Source organism: Martes martes (genome assembly GCF_963455335.1).
Source record: "Martes martes genome assembly, chromosome: X".
NCBI lineage: Eukaryota > Metazoa > Chordata > Mammalia > Carnivora > Mustelidae > Martes > Martes martes.
This window is the reverse complement of record NC_137897.1, coordinates 95,906,348-95,933,989: the sequence shown is the minus strand read 5'-3', so window position 1 is coordinate 95,933,989 and position 27,642 is coordinate 95,906,348. Positions and strand designations below refer to the sequence as shown.

Genomic DNA, 27,642 nt, shown 5'->3' with positions numbered 1-27,642 from the left:
AGGAAGCACATCATAAAAAAAAAATCTGGGCTGGAACTTTTAGATAAGGAAGAACTGTTAGAAGCTTGTAAACAGGAGACTTCCTTGATCAAATTTCGTATTATCAAGATAACACAAGTGGGAGTACACAAAACAAACTGGAGGTTAAGAGTCCATTCAGGGAAATCAGTGGAGAGATACTGTGGACATTTCACTTTTAAGGGTGAAACAGAAAAAACAAGTAACACAGAGGTACAATCTTAGTATACGCCAAGCCATAATCAACATAAAATAAGGAAAAAGTTCATTCTTTAAACACTGAGATACCACTAACAAAACAACTAAATATAAAGCTAAATCCTCACATTTTCTATTAAAAATTTTTGATGAACCGAAAAGTTAAACAAAAACCCTATAGACTAGACAAAAATAGAACAGCCTAATTAGCTGTGGATATAAGTTGAGATTTCTGATGTTAACAAAAATGAAAGATACCAAAAAAAAGATTAATGCATTTAACAGCTTAAAATATTATAGAGAAAAAGTATAATATAAAAAGGAAAGTAATGAAATGGTATATATAACGTAACTGAGACAATTTATTCCTTTGATAAAGTTTACCCAAAGTGGGAATCAGAGAGAAGGGGATAACTTTCTAAATTAGGGAATGACTAAATAAACCATATCACTATAATATAATAAGACATTATTTTTAAAAATTTTGAACGTATATATGAAACAATAATTTAAAACATTATAGAAATAAAATCTACACCCTCATCACAACTATATAAAATGCAAACCATGTATGACTAAATGAAGGCAAATTCAAATTTTATTTATTTATTTTTAAAGATTTTATTTATTTGTGAGACAGCTGAGAGGGAACACAAGCACGGGGAGAAGGAGAGGGAGAAGCAGGCTCCCTGCTGAGCAAAGAGCCTGATGCTCAATCTCAGGGCCCTGGGATCATGACCTGAGCTGAAGGCAGTTGCTTAACAACTGAGCCACCCAGGCATCCACAAACTCAAATTTTAAAAGTCTCATTCCTCTGTACAACTGTTGATAGCTCAAAACAACAAACAATTTTTATTTTACATGTAAAAATGTGGCTTATCATTCCCAACTGATGCTTAAAAATTTATTTACAAAGCCATACATACTCAGATAAGCCCGTATTTATAAACAAGATTTGCATTTGTTACTCTCTCATAAGAGAATGCTTAAATGGCTAGTTCTCCATAAATCATTTAATTAATTAAAATTAATTCCCTAAAAAATATTCCCTATGGCTTTTATACAGTAAAAAATAACTTTATTAAGCATATATATTCTTTGAGCATAGTGTTTATTCAATTTCTTTAAAACCATATGGGTTTAGTCTCCACTGTAAAGCCTAAATGCTTCTATTGTCATAAAATTATACAGAAGAAATAAAATTAGGATGATTTGACATGGCTATGACTCTCACTTTTTACTCTTCTGCTAAGAAACAGCACAAGTAATAAACTTTGTAACAGACAACAGTGATCAACATAATTCAATTCACTAAAGTGGAGAGTGATTATATTAGATCACTCAACCAAGAATTCTATATGGGCAAAGGACTTCATATTTTAATGGCAGCCAAATAAATTCAGGGGAAATTGAAGCCTCACAGTTTACATCAGGGTATTTTTTTAGCAAATAATTTTTTATTATATGCTATTAAAAGAAAATAATGCAGCAGAAAATGACTCAAGACACAGCTTAAAGGTCTTATGTCTGAATAGACAGATTCCTAGTTTTCCAATGACTTTGTTGCTTTTTTCTAATAAGCAAGTGTTAGTTTTTTTTAGTGCAATTAGAAAACTCAGGGATTTTATATAACTCACTGAAGTTTAAAATGAACAAATAAACTGGGAAGAACACAATAAACATTACCTGCATAGCACTCTTGCCCATTTTAACAACTTCAAACAACATCATGTTTTCCACTCCATTCTGTTGGTGATGACCATTCATTCGGTTTGGACCAGAAGGAGGTTTTCCTCCACCATTTCCGCCTTTGCCCTTTTCTCCTGGGCCCTTTTTGCCTTTTTTACAAGTCTGCATAAAAATACAAGTTAATTAAGTTATATCATTATCCTTAAAATTTCAAAATAAAGCTATGGCAGAAAGCAGTTAAAAGGGTACATAATTATAACATGCCTAAACCTGACCTAAAGAGGAGTGCCATACACATGTCATAATAAAATGATATGGTTGAGACAGCTTCTTTGTGGCATCAATTTTTTCATTTATAGTACCAGACACCTCACATGACACTGTAGTAAGGAGCACAGCCTCTGCAGACTGACAGACTGCATGGGTCCAAAGTTTTACTCCTATTAGCTGAGTGATGTTGGGCAAGTTACTTAACCATACTGTGCTTCAGAGTTTCTACTTTGTAAAGTGAGGATAAAACTGTGCCTACTCATAGGGTTGCTGCTTTAAGGGGCAGACTGCATTGGGCAGCAAGAATAACAAAACACTTTATCAAATAAGTAACTCGTACTTAGTTCAAATTTCAAAATTTTAACTACTATTAGTCTTATAAATTACTGCAGCACACTGATAAAGGAATTCTAAAAAATATGAATATGTGTATCAACCTCATTCATATTCCGGATAAACAAAGGAGAATTCAAATTTAAAAAATCATGTTCCTCGGGGCGCCTGGGTGGCTCAGTGGGTTAAAGCCTCTGCCTTCGGCTCAGGTCATGATTCCAGGGTCCTGGGATCGAACACCGCATCAGGCTCTCTGCTCAGCAGGGAGCCTGCTTCCTCCTCTCTCTCTGCCTACTTGTGATTTCTGTCTGTCAAATAAATAAATAAACCTTAAAAAAAATGTTCCTCTGCACAACTAGTGATAACTCCACACTTATTTATCAAGAAAATTTAGTTAATGAACACTATGGAAATGAAGCCCCTTTATAAGGAAGTTGTCAGTACTGGGGAGTGGGGACTTCATAAATCAGAGAAAAGGCTGCCTACACGCCTCAGTTATAAAATACTTCCCACGGCCTTTTAACTTGTTATAGAAAAGCAAGTCATTCCCTAACTCAGAGTCCTCATTTCTAAAATGTCAGAGTTGTATTAAATCTTTACAGATTAGGGGCGCCTGGGTGGCTCAGTGGGTTAAGCCTCTGCCTTTAGCTCAGGTCATGATCTCAGGGTCCTGGGATGGAGGCCTGTGTCAGGCTCTCTGCTCAGTGGGGAGCCTGCTTCCCTCTCTTTCTGCCAGCCTCTCTGCCTACTTATGATCTCTGTCAAATAAATAAATAAAATCTTAAAAAAAAATCTTTACACATTAGAATAGATGATTTCTACACCTCTTTTCAACCTACACATTTCTGTGATTTAGAGCAAGAATCGGCAAACTTTCTGTAAAATACCACACAATAAATATTTCAGACTTTGCAGGCCACCACATTCCATCTCTGTCACATTTTCTTTATTTTTACAACCCTTTAAAAATTAAAAAAAAAACATTCTTAGATCATGGACACTATAGAAACAGGCCATAGTTTGCATACCCCTGATCTACTGCCAGGTCTACACACTTACTTCTACTGACAGCCTGTATGTTTGTATACTTTGTTCCACAGAGGATCCTTCCTCCTTCCTCAAGAGTCCAAAACCACCCTACTCTTCACAACTACCTCAAACTCCTTCCTAACAACTGAAATATATTACTTGTTAATTTACATTGTTTTGTTAATGAGATTCAGTCTTTGTGAACCTAAGTCATTAATTCCTAATTGCAGAATGAAAGGTTATTGTCCCCAGTAAAAGTAATTTCAGATAAGGGTGAAAGAAAAGATCAACTACAGAGAGTACACCAGAAAAGTAGAAAATGTTAATGTTAATTAAATGGAATTATATATTCTCAATTTACCTATCATATGCTTCAATATTCCCTGTTGGTATGGAAAATTAAAATGGTTCAGTGGATATGCTATGCTAGGAAAAAAAAAAAACAATGTGCAAGGAATGATAATACAGGGAAGTACAAGAAGTAAACATGCTAACCTGGGCACAATCTTATAGATGAAAAAACATCTCTAAAGCAAGACTATGGGGTCGGGGGGATGGTTGGGGGGTGCCTGGGTGGCTCAGTGGCTAAGCCTCTGGCTCTGGCTCTGGTCCTGATCCCAGGTTCTGGGATAAAGCTCCACGTGGGACTCCCTGCTCAGTGGGGAGTCTGCTTCTTCCTCTTCCTCTGCCCCAACCCTGCTTCTGCTCTCACCACCTTTTAACAGATGTGGGTTCAAACTCTTTAACCACTGAACTTCTCTGGACCAGTTTCCTATCTATAAAATCAGGAAGTTTTCTAATTCACAGGGTGGTTCAAATATTAAATTAGATAACGTATTTTTAGCACAGTGCTTGGAACATACATAGCATAGTGTCAAAACGTAGTTACTCTGATTATTATTATTATTATAATAAATCCTTAATCTAAGCCCAAACACCTCACTCATAGCAGTGACTATACAAAGTTAAACTGTGGCACAAAAACTTGGGGAGTCCTCTAGTCAGATGCCACTGTGAGTCTTGTCCCAACTTGTAAATTAAATCAAAGTCAAAAGTACATTTTCAGTTTTGCAAGATGGCTGCAGAATAAGAAAAATTAGTTTTCTAGTGGATAACCATATACTACCCACTAGAATTATGACTGTCTTTGGACAGTCATGAGTTAACATTTTATTTATTCACATTTTTGTCTCAAAATGTCTATGTTTTAAGAGACTAAAAAAGGATATGAAATTATGAAATATGGATTATGTGAACTCTAAAAATATATGCCAAAGATTAATTAAATAAATTATATTCCACAGATAAAATGGGGTGCTCTGACACCATTAGAAATGATAGCAAAAATTCACTGACAGGGGGCGCCTGAGTGGCTCAGTGGGTTAAAGCCTCTGCCTTCGGCTCAGGTCCTGATCCTAGGGTCCTGGGATCAAGCCCCACATCAGGCTCTCTGTTCGGCAGGGAGCCTGCTTCCTCCTCTCTCTCTCTTTCTCTCTGCCTGCCTCTCTGCCTACTTGCGATCTCTGTCTGTCAAATAAATAAATAAAATCTTTAAAAAAAAATTCACTGACAGGAAAGCTACTTACAACATACTATTAAGTTTTAAAAGCAAATTAAACAGTTTGCATAGTATGAATCCATTTAAGTAAAAGTCTATGTGCATGTTTATAGACAGGTGTTATGTACAAAAGAACAGTTCACAAAATATTTAAAGATTATCTTACCTCTGTGAGATAGGTTTAAAGGGAAATTTACTTTATTGTACAGTTCTGTATTATAGACATTTTTTTCTTTTGTTTTTAAAACTATTTATTTATTTGTCAGAGAGAGAGAGAGCACAAGAAGGGGGAGTGGGAGAGGGAGGAGCACGCTCCCCACTGAGCAAGGAACCCCGAGGTAGGACTCCATCCCAGGACCCTGGGATAATGACCTGAGCCAAAGGCAGATGCTTAACAGACTGAGCCACCCAGGCATCACTATTACAGACTTTTTTTTAAAAAAAGATTTTATTTATTTGACACAGATAGAAGGTGAGAGAGAGGTCACACGTAGGCAAACAGGCAGGCAGAGAGAGGAGGAAGCAGGCTCCCTGCTGAGCAGAGAGCCCAATGCAGGAATCCATCCCAGGACCCTGAGATCATGACAATTACAGACTTTTTAAAAGTAAATGTGTCACGGTGCCTGGGTGACTCAGTCAGTTAAGCATCTGACTCTTGATTCCAGCTTAGATCTTGATCTCAGCGCCATGAGATCTGCATGGGTCTCCATGCTCAGCGGGGAGTCTCCATGGGTCTCCATGCTCAGCGTGGAGTCTGCTTGAGATTCTTTCTCCCCTCCTTCTCTGCCCTTAGTCCTGCTTGTGCTCTCTCTCTAAATAAATAAAATCTTTTTAAAATTTTTTTAAATAAATAGATTTTTAAAATGTGTTGTAAGAAAATATAAATCCAAAACTCATTTTGGGAAAGAAAATGGTGAACAAAAACAAGTCATCTTTTGCACACTGTATTTACACACATGCACAGAGTCAAATGTACTTTCCAAAACATCAAAATAATTTATGCATTCACCAAGTCATTCAGGGTCCTCAGGCTATGCACTTATATTCTAAATCTTCATTCTATTGAGTCAGAACCTCACTTTGTTAGGTTTTAGGGTTTTTTTTTAAGTTTTATTTATTTAAGTAACCCCTACACCCAACGTGGGGCTCGAACTCACAACCCGGAGATCAAGCGTTGAATGCTCTTCTGACTGAGCTCGCTAGTTGTAAATGTAGAGTAAAGTAAAGTAAAGTAACCCTCACTTGGTTACTTTTTATCCTTAGCATTACTTATAAAGAGTAAAACTCTTGTCAACTGGAACCTACTGGACTTAAACTGATTATAGGTTACATTTTTAGGATAGTTTAGAACAAGGAATTTTATTTATTGCTTTGCTTTATGTTTGACTACTCATGTGTAAATAAAGCCAACAGAGTATCACATTGTGCTTAGCATACTGTGCTTTACAAAATAAACTATTAGAAATACAAACAACAAGTGTTGGTGAGGATGTGGACAAAAGGAACACTCATGCACTGTTAGCGGAAACACAAACTGGTGCAGCCACTGTGGAAAACAGTACAGAGGTTCCTCAAAACATTAAAAATAGAACTACCCTATGATCCAGTAATCACACTATTGGTATTTATCCAAAGAATATAAAAACGCTAATTTGAAAGGATATATGTACCCCTATGTTTATTGCAGCATTATTTACAATAGCCAAATAATGGAAGCAGTGCAAATACCCATCCATAGATGAATGAATAAAGAAGATGTGATGTCTACATATACAACAGAAAATTATTTAGGCACAAAAAAAGAATGAAATCTTGCCATTTGCAAAAACATGGATGGAGCTAGAGAGTATAACATTAATCAAAGTAAGTCAGAGAAAGACAAATTATGTATGATTTCACTCATATGTGGAATTTAAGAAACAAAGGAAAAGAAGAGACGAACCAAGAATCAGACTCTTTAACTACAGAAAACAAACTGATGGTTCCCAGAGGGAGGTAGGTGGGGGAATGAATGAAATAGGTGATGGGGATTAAAGACTATATTATCATAACAAGCACTGAATTATGTACAGAATTGCTGAATCACTAAACTGTACACCTAAAACTATTACACTGTAGGTCAACTATACTGGAATTAAAATTAAGAACTTAACAAAATTTTAAAAAAAGAAACAATGCTGTATTAATTTCAACTTTACAGTAGTGGAAAACAGATAATCAAAAGATATTTGACCTAAAGCCAAAGAAACAATATACATTCAGAAGGCTTACCATACCAGTGGTGGGGGAGAACTTTTAAAAGACATGTGAGACATAACTAAAACAGCTATATATTTTTATATGTATATATGCATGTATGTATACAAATGACCTAAAGAACCAAAATAAAGTCATATATTCTATACATACTTTTCCTTTGCCTTGCTTTTGGTTTTTTCCTTCAATGTCTTCAAAATCTGTGTCAGAAGAAAAATGTGTTTCTGACTCCCTGTGACAGAAAGATAAGCAATTATTTAAAACTTTCTTTAGAAATATAGGTAAAGTTTCTAATTTTTGCCATATTTTCTAAAACAAAGGCTTGGTTAACTCTTTAAAGACAAAATTCCTTATTAGCATTACATGTAATTAAGATGCTTCCCCAAAACATCATACCATAGCATATAACCAAACATAAAATTATATAACAAACTACAAAGCAATAATCTAAAACAAAAATATCTATAAACATTTTTTATTTTCTTAATTTTTAACCAAAACAAAACGTATAATACCAATGGCTCTCAAAATTTTAACCACAGGGGCACCTGGGTGGCTCAATGGGTTAAAGCCTCTGTCTTCAGTTCAGCTCATGATCCCAGGGTCCTGGGATAGAGCTGCACATCAGGCTCTCTGCTCAGTGGGAAGCCTGCCTCACCCTCTCTTTCTGCCAGCCTCTCTGCCTACTTGTGATCTCTGTCAAATAAATAAATAAAATCTTTAAAAAAAAATTTTAACCATAGTAACTGTGGTGTTCTATTGTAATGGCTGGTTTCATTTTCTGATTCAAGACCATGGAGTTCAGAGAAGACTACATTTTAGCACTAGGAACTGAATAATCTTTATTAGGGAATTTTAGTGATATTAAGAATCCTCTGACCACTCCTCGCTCACTCAAAAAATATACAAAACATGTACTTCTGAAAGGATATGTATAAAACATTTTTACAAACTAAACCATTTGAAATACAATAGGGAAGTGCTAACTGATCAAAATCCTTTATGAAGTAAAGAGGTGGTGAACTACAGGAGAACTGATTCTAGTACTAAGAAACTGTTTGATCTTAGACAAGTGACAACCTCTCAATCTTTTCATCTATAAACAATGTACATGCAAGAAAGAATGAAATCTCTAAAGTTTCTTCAATCTCCTCCAATATGTAAATCTACATATTCTCACCGTCTCTCTCTCAAATAAATATATAAGTCTGTAATTCTAAGAAGCTGCCCTTTATTTTGGAATAGGTAAGGTGTTTTATATAATCTGGATTTTCCCACACATAAGGAAGAAGACTAATTTAAATACATATGTGTAATGCTTCCTATATATGCAAACATGGGTCTATCTAAGTAGTAGTAACATACCCTCATGTTTAAGAGCTGAAGGCAAGGCATACTTGAAATCTGGGTCATAATGAGTTTAAAACTGAGCCACACCCATAAGATAAAAGTTTTACCGCTTCAAATATGTAATCCTAGTACCAGTTTTGCTTAAAACAAATGGAATCAAAATGCAAAGCTATTCTTCTCTAACTAGATTTCTTCTATTTCCATTTTCATTGCTAAAATAACCAGTTGTCCAGTGGTTATGAGGTTTAGTAGGTATACTTTATATACCTATAGTAATGGTTAAGTTGCTAGCAAGGAAAAAAATTACTATTAATAGCAGTTACCTACAACATAATTTAAACAATGTATTGAAGACTGTGGCAATCCTATGTCCTATAATGTTGTGAGGAAGGGCCTATAATAAATCCCATTTCCCAAGAGTTAATGCACCAAAACCTGAATGACTACTGTCATATTAACCCTGAAAATCATGCCTATTACATCTTAAGAAGATTGTTGTCATCAATATCCTTCCCACACGCCTATATGGCCTTACAAAAAAAAAAAAAAAAGAAAGAAAAAGAAAAAGAAAAGAAAGAAAATGTTTTTAGGTATCTTGCTGTCTATAAGTAATATTTCTTTATTCCCAAGACATTTGTGGGACACTAGCTCTCTTAGCTCTGTAACTGCTATAAATCTGCAAACAATCACTAGTCTTCGCAATATTCCAATGGCCACAGAGTAATCACAGGCTCAATTACACTTTTTTTTTTCCAATTATACTCTTAATCCTCATCTCTCCCAACTAAAGAATGAGCCACTAGAGGTTTGATTACAAACTTGAAAACCTTATGAAGAAAGCTAAAGTGAGTAATCAGGGTAAGAGCCTAAAACATCCCCAACCAGAGAAGAAATACTCTTGAAAGTCTGCCTTTCTCCTATGTTTTTCTCTGCTTTTAAGATCAAAAGAACACCACCACCACCCATCCCAGGTAAAATAATCTATGCTAGCATGTTTATGGAGCATACCAGGTTAACCTTTTAGTGGCCTAAAATTTCGTGAGTCATCTGTCATATGACTGACTCTTCCACTCCTTTCTCTTTACCCTGTCCCCCATCTCACATACCCAACCAAACACTGTTTATTCTACCTCCATTCAATTCCCTCTTACCCATTATCCTATTTCAGGCCTTAATTACTTAAGATATTCTAATAGTCAGTAGTCTAGTTTATAATACAAACATTCTTAATTGTCTCCAATCTTAACATATTTAAGAAATTTCATAATTTTATAATAGTCCAACCAAACATTATATTTTCCTTGGACTATCCTGTATCCTACCTCAAACAAAAACAAGAAATTTTCCTCAAGAATCTTAAAAACAGAGTCCATATACACTGGGATTAAAATCACACTGAAAAGCACACTTCAAAATACTAGCAATATCCCCGTAGACCACCTTAGTCTCCACCAAAAATAATAAAATTACTTTAAAAATGAATACCTATAAAGCATATCAAAAGTAGACACTGGCTACCATTATGTACAAAGTATTTATCTGATGTTTTCAAAATTCGTAGCAGCCAAATTATTTTCAAATCAAGTGTTATATAAAGATTCCAAAAGCAAATATAGTATAGTATATATGTGTATAAAGTCAAAGGGATCCAAAGGCAGTTTAAGGGTTCCTTTTTCACTGAGGCACCTCATGCAACTGCAGCTTAGGATGAAAACCACTATTACATACAGTAGCTGAAATTCCTTCCTACATCAAATACTAAAGAGTAATTAGAATAAAAGTTGAATAAGGAGTAGAGGTAGCTTTCAAGACAAGGGTGAAGAAAATACCTATGTTGAAGTCACTTTATAGACCAATAAGCATGTAATTTTTTCTGAAAAAAAATATGGACAGCATGTCCTACCCTCCCATATTTGTTTAAGCTTATTAGCAGTGCGTTTTATTAACAGAAATCTGGTATTACACCCTAAATACTACTATGTGGTATATATTCCTTACCAATGGGAACACTTAACTTTTGAAGAATTTCATGGCACTCCCTCAAAGCAGTTGCTATTGTAAAAACTAAATATGGATTCAAAGAACTGCACAGCAAAATAATAAATTGTACTGTATCTAAATTAAAAAATAAATCAAAAACATAGTACCAAAAAAACATGGAATCACTGTTACAAAGACCAATGAGCTTTGATATAAACTGTTTCAAAATATACATACTTATACATTAGAACTTCTGCAGAAATAATTTTAACTGAAGTTAATATATTGCCCATTTTGTGGAAAAAGTATTTAAGAATTTTCATAATATACTTACTGTAGTAGATTAAAATCAGTTGGTATTTCTGGAGCTGCTATCATTTCTTTATCATCTTCTGGAACACCCCAATGTCAGAAAGATATTCATAGATTTACGTGGGTAAAACAATGGTTTGCTTCTTTCTTCTAAGACAAACAATTCCTTTAAGGGAAGGGATGCCATATTTATTACCAACAAATGAAAAATATTGGGAAGGATGTCTGTACTCAAAAATTAAATTTCCCAGGGCTTGCTACTGTCCTTCAAGTAAAAAAGGATTTTTTCCCCCTTGCATTTGACTGCATTTTTTTAAAAAGATTTTTAAGACTTACTTATTTATTTGAGAGAGAGTATGCAAGCTTGGGGAGGGGCAGAGGGAAGGTGAGGTAAACAGACTCCCCGTTGAGCAGGTAGCCCAATAAGGGGTTCCATCACAGGACCCTGAGATCATGACTTGAGAAGAAATCAAGAGTCAAACGCAGTTAGATGCTTAACCGACTAAGCCACCCAGACACCCTGCCTTTTTAAGATATGGATTTGTTATAAACTGTTGCAGTCCCACAACAGTATTAACAGATACAAAGAAAAACTCTGGTATTATAATTATTTTTAAAATTTGTATGATTCTCGCTCTTTGGTCTTAGCCACAGAAACAAGATGATGAAGGGGACATAATCACTGGAAACCACTGCAGTAAGACACACATCTTGTGCCGCCACTGTGGCTCTAAGGCCTACCACCTTCAGAAATTGACCTATGGCAAATGTGCCTATCCTGCTAAGAGGAAGAGAAAGTACAACTGAAGTGCCCAGGCTAAAAGATGAAATACCACTGGGACTGGTTGAATGAGACACCTAATTGTATACTGCAGATTCAGGCATGGATTCCATGAAGGAACAACACCTAAGATCAAGAGGGCAGCTGTTGAAACACCCAGCTCATCTTCAGTATTTCAACGATGAGTCACATAATAAATGTTCTGATTTTAATTAATTAATTAAAATAAAATAAGATTTGTTATGATGCCCTTGCCTGGCTTAAAAAGACATATGCCCTAAACAGGAACAGGATATGATTCTTCTACTGGTCCTAAAATCCTTATGACAAGTTCAAATCATAATGCAATGCCTGAAAACTCCACAGCTTTTGCTAGCAGTACCTGGCTGGTCACAAGTTCAAGCGCCATATTGGGCATAAAACCTACTTTAAAAAAAAAAGGGCAGGTTTTTCTACAACAGAAGAAACATAGAGCCCAAAGTCTTACTCATTAATAAATAACCATGATAATACTATACTGTGTTGAACAGTGAAGGGGAAAAAATGTTAGCTCTGATCTATTCCCTTAAGAACTTACAATCAATTTAAATACCAATAATGTCATATGAACAACAGATGAATACCATCTGTGACCAAAATAAGTTTAGTTTGGCCACAGGAAGGATATTATTTCTGGTTTCGAAGGTCAAAGATGCAGTTCCTAACTAAGAGAAAGATCTAAAAGCAAATGACAGATTTGTAACAAAAGAGAAAATACGCTGAGTCTGAAGCTCTTAATCTTGTATATAACTTTCTTTTATAATTTTCTTATGTTTTCCTTTTATTTCCATGTGAATCTAGGACTTGATGGCTACCTAAAGAAAAAGGAGGTAAGACTTACATCCAATTAATAACAAATGTTAAAGTATCACATATTGATTAGCTTCTAATCTCTCCCAATAAAGACATTATACAAAAAAAAAACAATTCAATTTTTCCATTAATTTTAAGATTTTTTTTAAAGTAATCTTTACACCCAATCTGGGGGCTGAACTCATAACCCCGAGATCAAGAGTTGCATACTCTACCAACTGAGAAAGCCAGGAACCCCATTTTTTCCATTAATTTTAAATCTCTAAAAAACATCATAAAAAATCATAAATGGCTAGTAATATTCAATTAATAAAATTTTAAAACAGTGTGCTTCCTAGCTCACTCTAATTAAGCTACCATGAACAACAAAATAATGAGGTAACAGGACAAGAAGAATGAATAATCCACAAATCAAGCCCTGAATAATCAAGAGTTGTCTGCACCACCACTTTTTTTTTCCCTGAAGAATACTCATACTATAAAATCTTTATTTAGATATGACTGTTAGAATGGGCTTCTCCTTGCACTAAATCATGGTTCCAGGACTGGCTTCCTCTAAAGCCACTAATTGTTAATCTGTTACTATTCGTATTATAACCTAAGGAATTATCTAAGTAGCGCACCAAAGTTCTGAAACTTGCCCTCACATGTAGGGTATACCCTAGGCTCCTAAAAACCCCAACTTATTAAAAAAAAACTATTTCTTAAACAATTTTGTTTTTTATAAGGGAGCTGGAGAAGTATAGAGCTAGTAAGTTCTATACATGTCAGGTAATCTAGATGGCAAGTTGGAAATAAAGTGCTTGTATTGTCTGCCTACCTGCAATGCCCTCTATCCACCCCTCAAGCATTTTGTAAAACCAAACTTGCTGCATTCCTTAAATATACAATTTTTTAAAGTAGTTCATAACTATATTCTCCTAAGGGACATAAAGAACGCATCAGCTCTGTAGAGCAGAGAACACCAAGTAAAATAAGTATTATGTGATACAGTTTCACCTTCCTCTAAATAGCAGATTTCTAGTGTACAAGTTTTGCCAGGTCAAATTATATTGTTCAGTGTATAGGGCTATCTTAACATGTATTTGGTAATTAGAAACCAAAGCAAACACAAAAGAAAAATGGAATTTATAAAGAGGTGAGTCTCCCAGACGAGTTGTTTGTATTTTGAAAAGAAGTATCATGACATGGTCTAACAGATTTAGAAAAAATTATTAAACTAACTCCTTATTCCAGTTAAATACATATTTTTAATATTTAAAAACTATTAAAAATCCATCCAACTAATCAAAAGTATCTACCATGTGCCAAACACAATGCTGGGCACTGGGGCATGCAGTGGTGAACAGGAAAGATTCTTGCCATCATGGAACTACTTGTACCAATAAACATGAGAATGTGTTTCTACAAGAAGGTACTTACCTCTACTGCCACCTAATATTATTAAATATAAATACTAAACTGCTTATGTCTGAGTTTTTACTATTTTAATCATTGTCTAAATAACCAATTTGCCACCAAACATTTCTTTAAAGCTCAGAATATAAGTTGCTTTGTACTATAAAAGAGGAGAAGCAATGGGTAAATTAGCATTGGGGTTTTTTAAAAACATGCAGGAAGGGCTATGAATTTTTTTTTTCATTTTAAATGTCTACAGCTGTATATAAATACAATTTGCTTACCCCAAAGAGTTACATTTAAAAAACTTAAAAACAAGGTCTTTAAATATACTTAATATCATTTGTCTGAAGTTGGAAAACCCAAAACTGTAGTAATATGTAATGTTCAAATAAAAAGTATGAGTTTAATGATTAAACTCACCACACCATTTCTGGACTACTGTAGGTTACTAATTTTTCAAAAAATATGCTCAAAGATCACAAGGTGGAGCTCTCACCTAGTGTCAAGGAAAAACTGAGATTTTTTATCACATGTACCAATTCTCTGCAACTACTATAGAAGAGTTAACATTCCAAAAGCTTTGAAAAATAAGTTATAGAAATGAAATTTGCTTTAACTCTCAATCACTATGTTCCTTTTGAGAAAAAATACATCCAAAAACAATTAGCTTCTGTTTAAACTCACTGAAAACTAAGCAAACACATTTGTAGATGAGTTGAATACACTTTAAAACCACTTCCTTAGGCTCAAGTGTACAGTATGCCGCCATTAAAGGTTTGTTAAATACATTCATACATAATTATTGAATTAAAATGGGTGATTATGTATTTTTAATTCTCTACATTAAATTCAAGTAAATGCTCTCAGCAGCACTGCTTTTATACAGAGATCTAAAAGCTAAAACTTGATCACAATAACTTTTTCAAGTTATCTATAATAAATATGTTTATAGCCCATTACTCAGAGTTTACATTACACGTTTAATTCAATAACAAAAAAGCTTTCTTTTCTCACTTCTGAAAACATGTTGGACACCAATTACTATAACATATAAACACAAACATAAAAAATTATATAACTATGCTTGCATCTTTCACTTCAAATGACTTACTAAATTCATTAAAATCAACCCCCCACAAAAAAGTAAGAATACACAAAAAACCTGTTTTTCTATGATATTGTTTAAAAATCTTAAAGTAATTTTGATTTTTTGGTAAAAGAATTAACTGTTTCAAAGTTCTTTTAACTCAATCCCAAGTGGTCTCAAGATAAAAAATAAAAAGCTGCAAAACAGAGAGCCATCACTAACAAGGTCCCTCAGAATCCACACATTATGAGGGAGTGAGGGAGGCACTTAAAGTAGCTAGGAGTGTTATTTCCCTAAAAATGCAGAAAAATTCAGCTGCTAACAGCCAGCAAATTTAGCACATACAAATATGCCAATCTATTATCTTAACACTCCTCCCAGAAGGATTATATCCTTCTATCTATGAGAATCGCACGTAAGAAATACATATAACCTACTGAAATGCAACCATCACTATAATACGAACACTTTAAAGTAGGAACTACCTAAATATACAGCCATATGTTAATCTACCATACAAAAATATAATTAATAGAAAACTCGTACTATTTATGATGACTAGTAACATGGGTCAAGATTGATAAATCAAAGCCCTATATTAGGATGCAATTATTACCAACAACAAAAAAGCAGCAGCAAAGGAAAACAGCATAACCGGGTGGTGACAATGTAGGTGATTTTTACATTTTTTTAAAGATTTTTTATTTATTTATTTGACAGACAGAGATCACAAGTAGGCAGAGAGACAGGCGGAGAGAGAGGAAGGGAAGCAGGCTCCCTGCCGAGCAGAGAGCCCGACATGGGGCTCGATCCCAGGACCCCGGGATCATGACCTGAGCCGAAGGCAGAGGTTTTAACCCACTGAGCCACCCAGGCACTCCACTTTTACATTTTTAATCTATAATTTTATTGTTCATTTGGAAAAAGTAAATCACGAGGGTGGAAATGTGCTTTTGAATGTCCTCTTAAAACCTGAACTACCTGAGAAATTACAAAATATCTCTGCTGGTAAAACCTGATTTATTCATATTTCAGGTCCATAATCTTATGAAGTAGCTACAAAAAACTAAGTTCTATCATAAAATTATTTTTCTAGGGTGCCTGGGTGGCTCAGTTGGTTAAGCAACTGCCTTTGGCTCAGGTCATGATCCTGGAGTCCCAGGATCAAGACCTGCATCGGGCTCCCAGCTTGCCAAGGGAGTCTGCTTCTCCCTCCGACCTCCCCTCTCATGCTCTCTCTCACTGTCTCTCTCTCAAATATTTAAAATCTTTTTAAAAAATAAAATATTTTTAAAAATTTAAAAATTAAAAAAATAATCTTTTTAAAAAGTAATCTCTACGTCCAACATGGGGCTCAAACTCATGACTCTGAGATCAAGGGTCACATGCTCTACCAATCGAGCCATCCAGGAGCCCCCAAAAAACGATCTTTATCATGTTCATCTACTCAAGGTTAGCAGGAAACAAAACTTTATGAACTCCTGACAAGACCCGTAGGCATGCTCCTTTTACTGGCCTACCTACTTAGAAGACAAAAGGAAGAAATCTCATTTAGGCTGAGATCGTGAAATGTTAAAAAGTAAACTTAGTTCCTACAGTAGCACATTTAATCAAAGCACACAAGTTAATATCCTTCCTTACATCAAATGATAGGTGGCAACTACGAGTACGTAGTTAAGAAATGAAAACCTCACCAAAAACACCAAAAAATTGTTATATGTAAATACATACACCTTCAAAAGAAGAAAATCTACTGCCCCTTTAATGATTACTAAGACTTTTTTAAAAAGATTTCTCCTTGCTCAAAAAGGTATTTCTTCTCCCTATGTTTATCTCTCCAATTTCTGCTACACATCTTCTGAGGAGATGACAAGGTGAAAAGAATGACAAATCAAGCAATGATCATGCGTACCAAGACCAGTAACAAAATTTTAACCAAAACATTTTTTAAACCCCTGGAGGCTTGAACTCAGGACCCTGAGATCAAGACCTGAGCCAAATAAGATCAAGAGTCAGACGCTCAGCTGAAGGAGCCACCCAGGCACCCAAACAAAACGTTTCTTTTTTTTTTTTTTTAAAGATTTTATTTATTTATTTGACAGAGAGAGATTACAAGTAGGCAGAGAGGCAGGCAGAGAGAGAGAGAGGAGGAAGCAGGCTCTCTGCTGAGCAGAAAGCCTGATGCGGGACTCGATCCCAGGACCCTGGGATCATGACCTGAGCCAAAGGCAGAGGCTTAACCCACTGAGCCACCCAGGTGCCCCAAACAAAACGTTTCTTGATAGCATACCAGTATCATAGCTACCCACATATATCATTGGCAAATATCATTTCCTTTCCATAAGCCTTAAGAATTTCTAATGGTAGCACAGGGGAAGGTAATCTGGAAATGGTACTAGAAGAAATCTGCGTGGGACACCTGGGTGGCTCAGTGGGTTAAGCCTCTGCCTTCGGCTCAGGTCATGATCTCAGGGTCCTGGATCAAGCCCCCATCAGCTCTCTGCTCAGCGGGGAGCCTGCCTCCCTCCCCCGCCCCCCCCCACCCGTTTCTCTGCCTACTTGTGATCTGTGTCAAACAAATAAATAAAAACTTAAAAAAAAATAGAAGAAATCTGCACACTTTTAAGAGAATTAATTACTCTGTCTACATTTCTAACTAACTTGATAGGTCAAATATTTGCCCTTACAAACTTAAAAAATAATATACAGAAGGCAGGAGGCCAAAAGTAAAAAAAGACTTTCTCAAATAACTAAATAGACAAATTGAATACAATTAATGCCGCAACACTTCTGAAACAATTTCTACTTTCAGGAAGAAGGGAAGGAGCAAGCTGGGGCACAGACATGGCATCACTACACATTGCCAGAAACTAAAGCCAGACAGAACTGGAAACATCCACCTGTTCCCTTCCTATTTTTAAGCATATGATAGTAGGTGCTCAGCAATCTTCCTCATTTCCTTGTCTACCCACATTCCCCCAATACTTTCCAAATAGGACTCCAGTCCTAAACATAATTAGAATCACCTGGCCCAACCTACATACTGACCTTGCCCCAGATCTCAGACCATCAGTTTTGATTTCTGTAGAAAATTTAGCACGCCACTCCTGAACTTGGAAACAAACGAGTACTACCAGTTATGGTTAGGGGTGGGAAGGAGTAGGGAGGTAAGAAAAAGATTCTGCCTTATTCCTGCAGACCCACTACTGTTTCACCCTATACTTAGTTGTACCCTGTGCCTGAGTCATCCCAGGATCAATACCCTACTTTGTTCTTGCTATATATTATCTACCAGCCCCATCCAAGGAACTGGATTCTTGCCCCTAAACCCACTCTAAAAACAGTCTCTGTCTCTCCAGTTGCCACAACCTCCTCTCATCTGTCTACCACACTGGCACTTCCTACTAGACACTGGATATCATGTCATACCTGATATACCGGACATATATCAACTATCTAATTCCAAGTCCGCTGATTCCCCAGTGTGCCCTAACAAGCTGTGGTTGATTTTTATAAATAAATATCAAAACATATAAGTATCAAATAAATATCAAGATAAATGTCAAAAGATAAAATATTTATCATATACTATCACCTTAAAATCTTACCTCAGTCTGCCAAGGTCAATAGCTAAATCATGAATAATTTTTTTAAATAGTATCAATGATCACTCTTCAAATCACTTATACCAGAACACCATATTCAGCTTTCTGCAGTGAGTTAATTTAAAAAATATACAGGGACGCCTAGGTGGCTCAGTGGGTTAAAGCCTCTGCCTTCCGCTCAGGTCATATCTCAGGGTCCTGGGATCGAGCCCCGCATCGGGCTCTCTGCTCAGCGGGGAGCCTGCTTCCCTTCCTCTCTCTCTGCCTGCCTCTCTGCCTACTTGTGATCTCTGTCTGTCAAATAAATAAATAAAATCTTTAAAAAATATATATATATACATGCCCCACTGACATTACTTTCTGTATGTTAAGACATCATGACTAAACAGTGATAATTACAACTGGGTGTAGTGGCTATTGACATTTCAGAGGTGGGACCCAATTAGCTGGTATTAATGAATATCTAGATCTGAAAATCAAATATACAACCATGAGCTAAATTCATGTGTGAACACTTGTAAATGGTATACAACATAATATAAGCACAGTGCATTATTACCATCAAACTCACTTCATACTGGGCATCACTGGCTCACTGGAAGACTTCAAGCAGTAACAGATATTAAAACAGATTTCATAGCAAAGTAGATGAAAACAAGATAATCTTGCCTGAATTTCAAGGGAAATCCAAGTTTTTATTTCACGTATTCTAAGACTGATTACATGAAAATTTCACATTTATTTATTCAAGGTGTACAAAAAAGTATCTAAATGAAATACTGAGTCTTCAATATTAATCCACAGGAAGGCAGAGATAAAATTGTAACTAAGATAATAACAACAACAAAAAAAAACAACTAAGATAATAACAATAAACAATAATAAAAATGAAGTATAAACAAGCTAAACCACTTTATGGAGGATAATGGGAAATTTTAATATAAAATTTAGAATTACGGGGCACCTGGGTGGCTCAGCGATTAAGTGTCTGCCTTCGGCTCAGATCATGATCCCAGCGTCCTGGGATCCAGCCCCCTGTGAGTCCCATGTCCAGCTCCCCACTCAGTAGGGAGCTTGTCCCTCTGCTCCTGTCCCTACTTGTACTCTCTCACTCTCCTTCCCCCTCTCTTCCTCTCCCTTTCTCTCAAATAAATAAAATCTTTAAAAAATTTATTAAAATTTAGACTTGCAGTTACTACTAGTAAGCACAAAATTTTTGTCATTTTAGTATGACCACAAAGCACAACATACATCCTACATACTTAATTTTTTTTGCACCTTCCATTTCTTATTAGATAACACCCTATTAAAATACCTAGTATTAGTATCCACTTGATACAAACTGCTAACCTTTCTACTAACATGCACAGTATACAATTCATGGGCTTGAATTATATTCATATTGAAGTTTAGAAATCCAATATGCTTTCACAGTGAATTTTATAAAAGCAGTATGGATACTTCCCATTTCTTTTTTATTTTTTTAAAGATTTTATTTATTTATTTGACAGAAAGAGATCACAAGTAGGCAGAGAGGCAGGCAGAGAGGGGGAAACAGGCCCCCCGCTGAGCAGAGAGCCCAATGCAGGACTCCATCCCAGGACCCCGGGATCATGACCTGAGCTGAAGGCAGAGGCTTAACCCATGAGCCACCCAGGTGCCCAAGGATACTTCCCATTTCTTATTGCAGATCTAAGAGGTTGGTTCTTCAATGGTAATTCTAAACAAAGACAATGACAGAAAAGTCATATGTATTGTACTCTAAATTTATTTAAATCCTAACCCTTAGCTTTTCCTAGAGTAAAACATGTATGTAAATGACTTTTTAAAAGTTAAATTTAAGCCAGATAGACACCATGAAAAACCTCAGACCAACATCCCTGATGAACACCAATACAGAAATCCTCCAATAAATACTAGCAAACCAAATTCAACAGCACATTGTAAGTATTATACACCATAACCAAGTCAGATTTATTTCCATGATGCAAAGCTGGGGCAATGCACCAAAATTAACCAATGCACTATATTAAGAGAATGAAGGATAAAAAATTTCATAATTATCTCAACTGGTGCAGAAAAAGCATTCGATAAAATTCAATACCTTTTCATGATAAAAACACTCAACAAAGTAGGAATAGCAGGAAAGTACCTCAACATAACAAAGGCCACTTGGGAAAAGCCCACAGCTAACACCATACTGAATGGTAAAAAACTGAAAAGTTTCCCTTTTAAGATCAGAAATAAAGCAAGGATGCCTGCTCTCACTTCTATTTAACATAATATTAGGAGTCCTGCCTAAAACAGTAAGCAAGGAAAAGCAATAAAAAACAGGAAGAAGTAAAATTACCTGTTTGCAGATGATATGAACTTGTATGTGTATAAAACCCTAAAAATTTCACATTCACACACACACCCCAAAAAACCCATTAGAATAAATTCAGCTAAGTTGCAGGATACATAGTCAACACAGAAAAATCAGTTGTGCCTGTATACACTAACAATGAACAGTCCAATTTTAGTATACATGCTGCCAAAGCAAGCACTAACAATGAACAATCCAAAAGCAAACTAAGAAAATAATTCTATTTGCAATAACACCAAAAGAAAAAAATTCTTAGGAATAAATCTAACCAAGGAAGGTAGAAGACTAATACACTGAAAATTACAAAACACTGCTGGATGAAATTAAAGAAGATACTTGGGGTGCCTGGCTGGCTCAGTCAATGGAGCATGCAACTCTTGGGTCTCGGGTTTGTGAGTTTGAGCCCCATACTGGATGTAGAGATTACTTAAAAATAAAAGAAAAAAAGAAAGAAGACACAAGTAAGTCTAAAGATACCCTATGTAAACTGACTGGATGGCTCTTATTATTAAGATGTTCATAGTACCCAAAACAATCTACAGATTCAATGCAATCCCTATCAAAATCTCAAGAGTTTGGGTTTTTTGGGTTTTTTTTTTGTTTGTTTTTTTGCAGAAACAGAAAAATTCATCATAAAACTCAAGGTACTATAAATAACCCAAACAATTTGGGGGGAAAAAAGAAGAAACAAAGTTGGAGGCATCACAATTCCTGATTTCAAAACATATCACAAAACTATAATAATGAAAACAGTGTGCCACTGGCATAAAGAAAGACATACAGACCAAGAGAACAGAATGGAGAGGGCAGAAATAAACCCTTGCATACACATTCAAATTATTTTTGACAGGACTGCCAAGACCACTCAATAAGGAAAGGACAGTTTCTTCAAAAACTGGTGCTAGGAAAACTGGATATCCACATGCAAAATATGAAGATAAACCATTATCTCACACCATATAAAAAATTAATTAAAAATGGGTTAAAGACCTAAATGTAAGACTAAAACTATAAAGATCCTACAAGAAAACATTAGAGGAAAAGCTTTGTAACACTGGACTCGGCAATGATTTCTTGGATATGACACCAAAACAGGTAATAAAAGCAAAAACAAACAAAAGAGACTACATCAAAACTTTTACGTATCAAAGGACACAATCAACAGAGTGAAAAGGCAAACTACAGAATGTGAGAAAATTTTTGCAAATCATGTATCTAGTAAGAAGTTAATATCCAGAATATACAAAGAATTCCTACAACTCAACAACAAAAAATCAAATAACACGAATTAAAAAATGGATAAAAGACTTGAATCAAAATCACATCAAAACCACAATGAGAGGGGCGCCTGGGTGGCTCAGTGAGTTAAAGCCTCTGCCTTCGGCTCGGGTCATGATCCCAGGGTCCTGGGATCGAGCCCCGCATCGGGCTCTCTGCTCAGCGGGGAGCCTACTTCCTCCTCTCTCTGCCTGCCTCTCTGCCTATTTGTGATCTCTCTGTCAAATAAATAAATAAATTAAATCTTTAAAAAAAAAAAAACCACAATGAGATACCACCTCATACCCTCTGAGATGGCTAGAATCAAAATATACACAAGTGTCTGCAAAGATGTGTAAAAAACTGAACACCTGTGCACTGTTGGTAGGTCTGCAAAACTGTGTATCTGCTATGCAAAACAGTATGGAGATTCCCCCAAAATTTTTAAATGGAACCACCATATGATCCAACAATCCCCACTTCCGTGTACGTATCTAAAACTGAAAGCTGATTCTCAAGATATATTTGTACACCCACATTCATAGCAGCACTGTCCACAATAGCTAAGAGGTGGAAGCAGCCTACATGTCCATCAACAGCTGAATGGATAAACAAAGTAAGATGTATATGTACAACAGAGTATTATTCATCCTTAAAAGAGGAAATCCTGTCACATGCTACAACGTGCAGCATGAACCTCCGGAGCATGAACCTCCAAGACATTATGTTACTTGAAATAAGCCAGTTGTCACAAAAAGACAAATACTGCAGGACTCCACTGACATGAGGTACCTAAAGTTGCCAAATTCATAGAAACAGAAAGTAGAATAGTGGTTACCAGGAGATGGAAGGAGTGGGAAAAGGGGCGTTGTTTAATGGGTACAGAGTTCCAGATTTTCTTTTTTAAAAAAAAAAGATTTTATTTAAAAAAAAAAGATTTTATTTATTTATTTGACAGACAGAGCGCAAGTACAGCAGAAAGCAGAGAGAGGGGGAGAAGAAAACTTCCCAACAAGCAGGGAGCCCAATGTGGGACCTGATCCCAGGACACTGGGATCATGACCTGAGCCACAGATGCTTACCAACTGAGCCACCCAGGCACCCCAAGTTTCAGATTTTCAAGATGAAAAGTTCTGGATATGTTACACAGGAGTGTCAATGTAACTGCTGAACTGTCCACTTAAAAATGATTAAGATGGGGGGGCACTTGGATGGCTAAGTTAGTTAAGCATTGGACTCTTGATTTTGGCTCAGATCATGATCTCTGGGTCATTAAGATAGAGCCCTATGTCAGGCTCCACGCTGGGCATGTAACCTACTTAAGATTCTCTCTCCCTCTGTCCTTCTCCCCACCCCCTCACTCTATCTATTGCTCCCAGAAAAAAGGTTAAGATGGTAAATTTCATGATTTTTTTTACAATAAAAATTTTCAACCTCCTTTTATCAAGTAAACAACTCCTTTATCATACAAACTCACAAGATTTCATAAATCATCAAACATTTGAAAATACCTTTCTACTGAGCAAGCATATTATAGACCTTAACTATTGATATCTTTTGAAACATAATTTTCTTTTAGAGGGAGGGGCGGCAGATGAAGACGGAGAGAGAGAATCTTAAGCAGACTCCACCCTGGGCATGGAACCCTACACAAAGCCAGAGCTCACAACCCTGAGATCATGACCTGAGCAGAAAGCAAAAGTTGGACACTTAAACAAGTGAGCCACCCAGTGCCCCTGAAATATAGTTTTATAAATAAGACACTAACAATTGATATCTACAGTCAAAGTATTTTGTTTTAGCAAACAGATTTTGTTACTTATTTAATATGATAAAAATGAACCGGGGCACCTGGGTGGCTCAGTGGGTTAAGCCTCTGCCTTCGGCTCAGGTCGTGATCCCAGGGTGCTGGGATCGAGCCCCACATCGGGCTCTCTGCTCAGCAGGGAGTCTGTCCCCGCCCCCTCCGCCTGCCTCTCTGCCTACTTGTGATCTCTGCCAAATAAATAAATAAAATATTTTTTTTTAAAAATTAACCAAAGCTTGTGTAACTTCATGGCAAAGGATCCAAAGAAATACCTAGCTTTTGGGGGGAAAAATGTACTTGGTTTAACAATTTAATAAGCTAGTCCCACCTACATTTTCAAATTTACTCACCATATGGTATGAAAACAATCACTGAAACCCATTTAGTAACATTTCTCTCCCTTGTTAAAAATTTGATGGTGTAAGTTTCATAGTTTCTCACAAGAGAACAGCACATAACTTAAAGCTGGAAAAAAGGCAATAAGAACCTTCTAGCAGCAATCAAGCAAGCTGCAGTCAAAAGCTAACTAACATACAAGTTATACTGATCCCTAAAATATAACATGTGGTTCCATTAAATTTGGGAGAGGGAGCTTATCATTAGTGTAAACCATAAAGATGATACTGAAGAGAGATCAAAATGTTAAAACATGTATAGATTACTGGTACTAGATGTTACAAAGGGCCCCCACATTTTGCCCTATAATCTATTCCATTTTTTTTTCATTTTTTTATTTTTTTATTTACATATAATGTATTATTAGCCCCAGGTCTGTGAATCGCCAGGTTTATACTTCACAGCACTCACCATAGCACATACCTTCTCCAATGTCCATAACCCAACCACCCTCTCCCTACCCCCCTCCCCCCAGCAACCCTCAGTTTGTTTTGTGAGATTAAGAGTCTCTTATGGTTTGTCTCCATCCTGATCCCATCTTGTTTCATTTTTTCCTTTCCTATCTCACCCAAACCCCCCACATTGCCTCTCAACTTCCTCATATCAGGGAGATCATATGATAATTGTCTTTCTCTGATTGACTTATTTCACTAAGCATAATACCCTCTAGTTCCATCCATGTCGTTGCAAATGGCAAGATTTCATTTCTTTTGATGACTACGTAGTATTCCATTGTATATATATACCACATCGTCTTTATCCATTCATCTGTTGATGGACATCTAGGTTCTTTCCATAATTTCACTATTGTGGACATTGCTGCAATAATCATTTGGGTGCACGTGCCCTTTTGGATCACTACATTTGTATCTTTAGGGTAAATACCCAGCAGTGCGATTGCTGGGTCGTAGGGTAGCTCTATTTTCAACTTTTTGAGGAACCTCCATGCTGTTTTCCAGAGTGGCTGCACCAGCCTGCATTCCCACCAACAGTGTAGGAGGTAACCTATTCCATTTTTAGGGCCTTTATACACCCATGAGTGTATTTCATCCACCTTGGTATGCCATCCAATGATGAAAGAGAGAGAGAGAAGACCATTTCTCAATTTGAGCTCTAAGATGATGGGAATTTTTTAAAGTCCTAGAGCAACTGAAACCAAAAGACTACCTTATTTCTAAACCACCACAAATATATTAAAGCATCCTGAAAAACATCTCCCCGAAGGATTATCTAAATGTTAAAAAAGGAGGCAAAATAATGATTCAGCACACATTTAATATTAATAATGATATGCTATTAAAGGAAAATATATCCTAGAACTAATGCTTTTAAGTATTAGGTACCCCTGAAAGTATACTATATTGCAGAGAACTCAAAACTACTATCTTAAATTGAAGAGGTTTATAGTTACTGCGACTTTACTTTTAAGACATAATTTGTTGTACTAATGATTTTATCCGCTAAGTCATTAGAAAAGAAACTCCTCAATTAGAAAACTCTTTCTACAGAAAAACATGTGTTGTAATGATCCACTTCACAAGTTTCTACCAAATAATTCAGCAAAAATCTGAGAACAACATGCATAAGGAGATTCTTCATACACAAGTATCTCCCATTTTATTCTATGATTATTACTTTGGCAAAGGGCTCAAAATGCTCTTTTCATCATGAAAAGCAATCTCTCTCTACCATCAGCGATTATGCTTAACCCTACTGATTAATAAATTCCAAACAAGAAAAAGATTTCTTCTTCAACTGCTTCTTGCAAATCATTCTGCTCGTTTGCCAAATATTCCACTCGTGTCATTTTACTCTAAAGTTTTACTTCATTATGCCCCTGCCACCGCCAATGCCCCGCCCCCAACCCTGCCAACACACAGGTTAGTCCTGTTATTATACTACCTGCTTTGGCTAGCAGTGACAACTTACTAGGTATTCAACTATATTTCACCTGTCTCTTTTTCTGTCTAAAATTACACAGTAAAAAGCAGATTTCTCCAATGATGTAAAAATCATCAGCATAAGTACTAGTAAACCTATCTCACTAATTCACATTGATCACAACTTGCAGATAGATCAAGAAATGGCTCAGGTCACTATGGCAGATTGAACTCTCACACCATGGAAAACATCATCAACACAACTCAACATCTTCTGTTAGGTCTGGCACTTAATATCAATGTCTGTAACAAATTGTTTTTGCCAATATACTACTTTCAAGAAAGAACAGTAAAATATATATGAATGTATTTGTGCAAAAAGAAATACTGGAAGGATTGACAAGAAACATTTTTTAAGTTGCCTATAAGAGGGAGGGGATGAAAGAAAGAACAGCAAAGGCAGGAGTCTCTGCAGACTTCTATGCATACCTTTCTATATCAAATTTTAACTTTTTATTTGTAATTTTAACTTTTGATTTAGGAAAACGAATTACCTCTCTAAAATATGAGCCTGAATTTCTGAAATTCCTGAAGTTGAAAAAAATTTAGAAAAATAAACCTAATCGTGTATATCAAATGCGTATGAGAGAAAACACTTATAGTAAGATTGCAAAACAACATCCTTAGTGAGATGAATCCAAAGACAAAAAGAAATATAAAGAAAATTCAGACTTAATAGTTTTGTTGTTTTAATACTGATTCTGCTCTTCTGAAGCTATTTTCTTTTTACTGTTGGACAGCAAATAAGTAATCGTGTTAATGGTATTAAAAATCAAGAGTTTAAGTGTAAGAGAAAAAAGGTAGCTATTAAAAAAAAACTTTAATAACACATGCTAAAAATTTTTTTTTTAAAAGCATGCTAAAATTGAGCTGAAGAACAATGAGATATCACTATTCCTATCAGAATGGCCAAGATAAAAAACAGTGACAAAACCAAATGACAGCAAAGATGCAAAGAAACTGATACTCATATACTGCTGGGTGTAATTGTAAAATGACACAGCCACTCTGGTAAAAAGTTTAGAAGTTAGTCCTAAAAGTCATACATGCTTGCCACAAAAAATAAATGTCTTTTTTAAAAGATATTATTTATTTTTATTTGAGAGAGAAAAAAATGTGTGCTGTGTGAGCTGGGGTGGGGGGGGGCAGAGGGAGAGG

The 27,642-nt window shown here is 35.8% G+C and overlaps 1 protein-coding gene across 2 annotated transcripts in view; it reads right to left on the bottom strand.

The window, feature by feature from the left end:
- The window catches only part of STAG2 (STAG2 cohesin complex component), a 140,989-nt gene that overhangs the window by 73,839 nt on the left and 39,508 nt on the right, over positions 1-27,642 (bottom strand). For both annotated transcript variants that reach the window (XM_080795452.1, XM_080795453.1), the window contains exons 2-4: positions 11,016-11,159; positions 7,505-7,583; positions 1,903-2,067 (exon numbers count right to left, since the gene is read on the bottom strand). In XM_080795452.1, coding sequence (XP_080651578.1) covers positions 1,903-2,067; positions 7,505-7,583; positions 11,016-11,059 — 288 coding nt within the window. In that variant the 5' untranslated portion in view covers positions 11,060-11,159. The remainder of the gene's footprint in view (positions 1-1,902; positions 2,068-7,504; positions 7,584-11,015; positions 11,160-27,642) is intronic.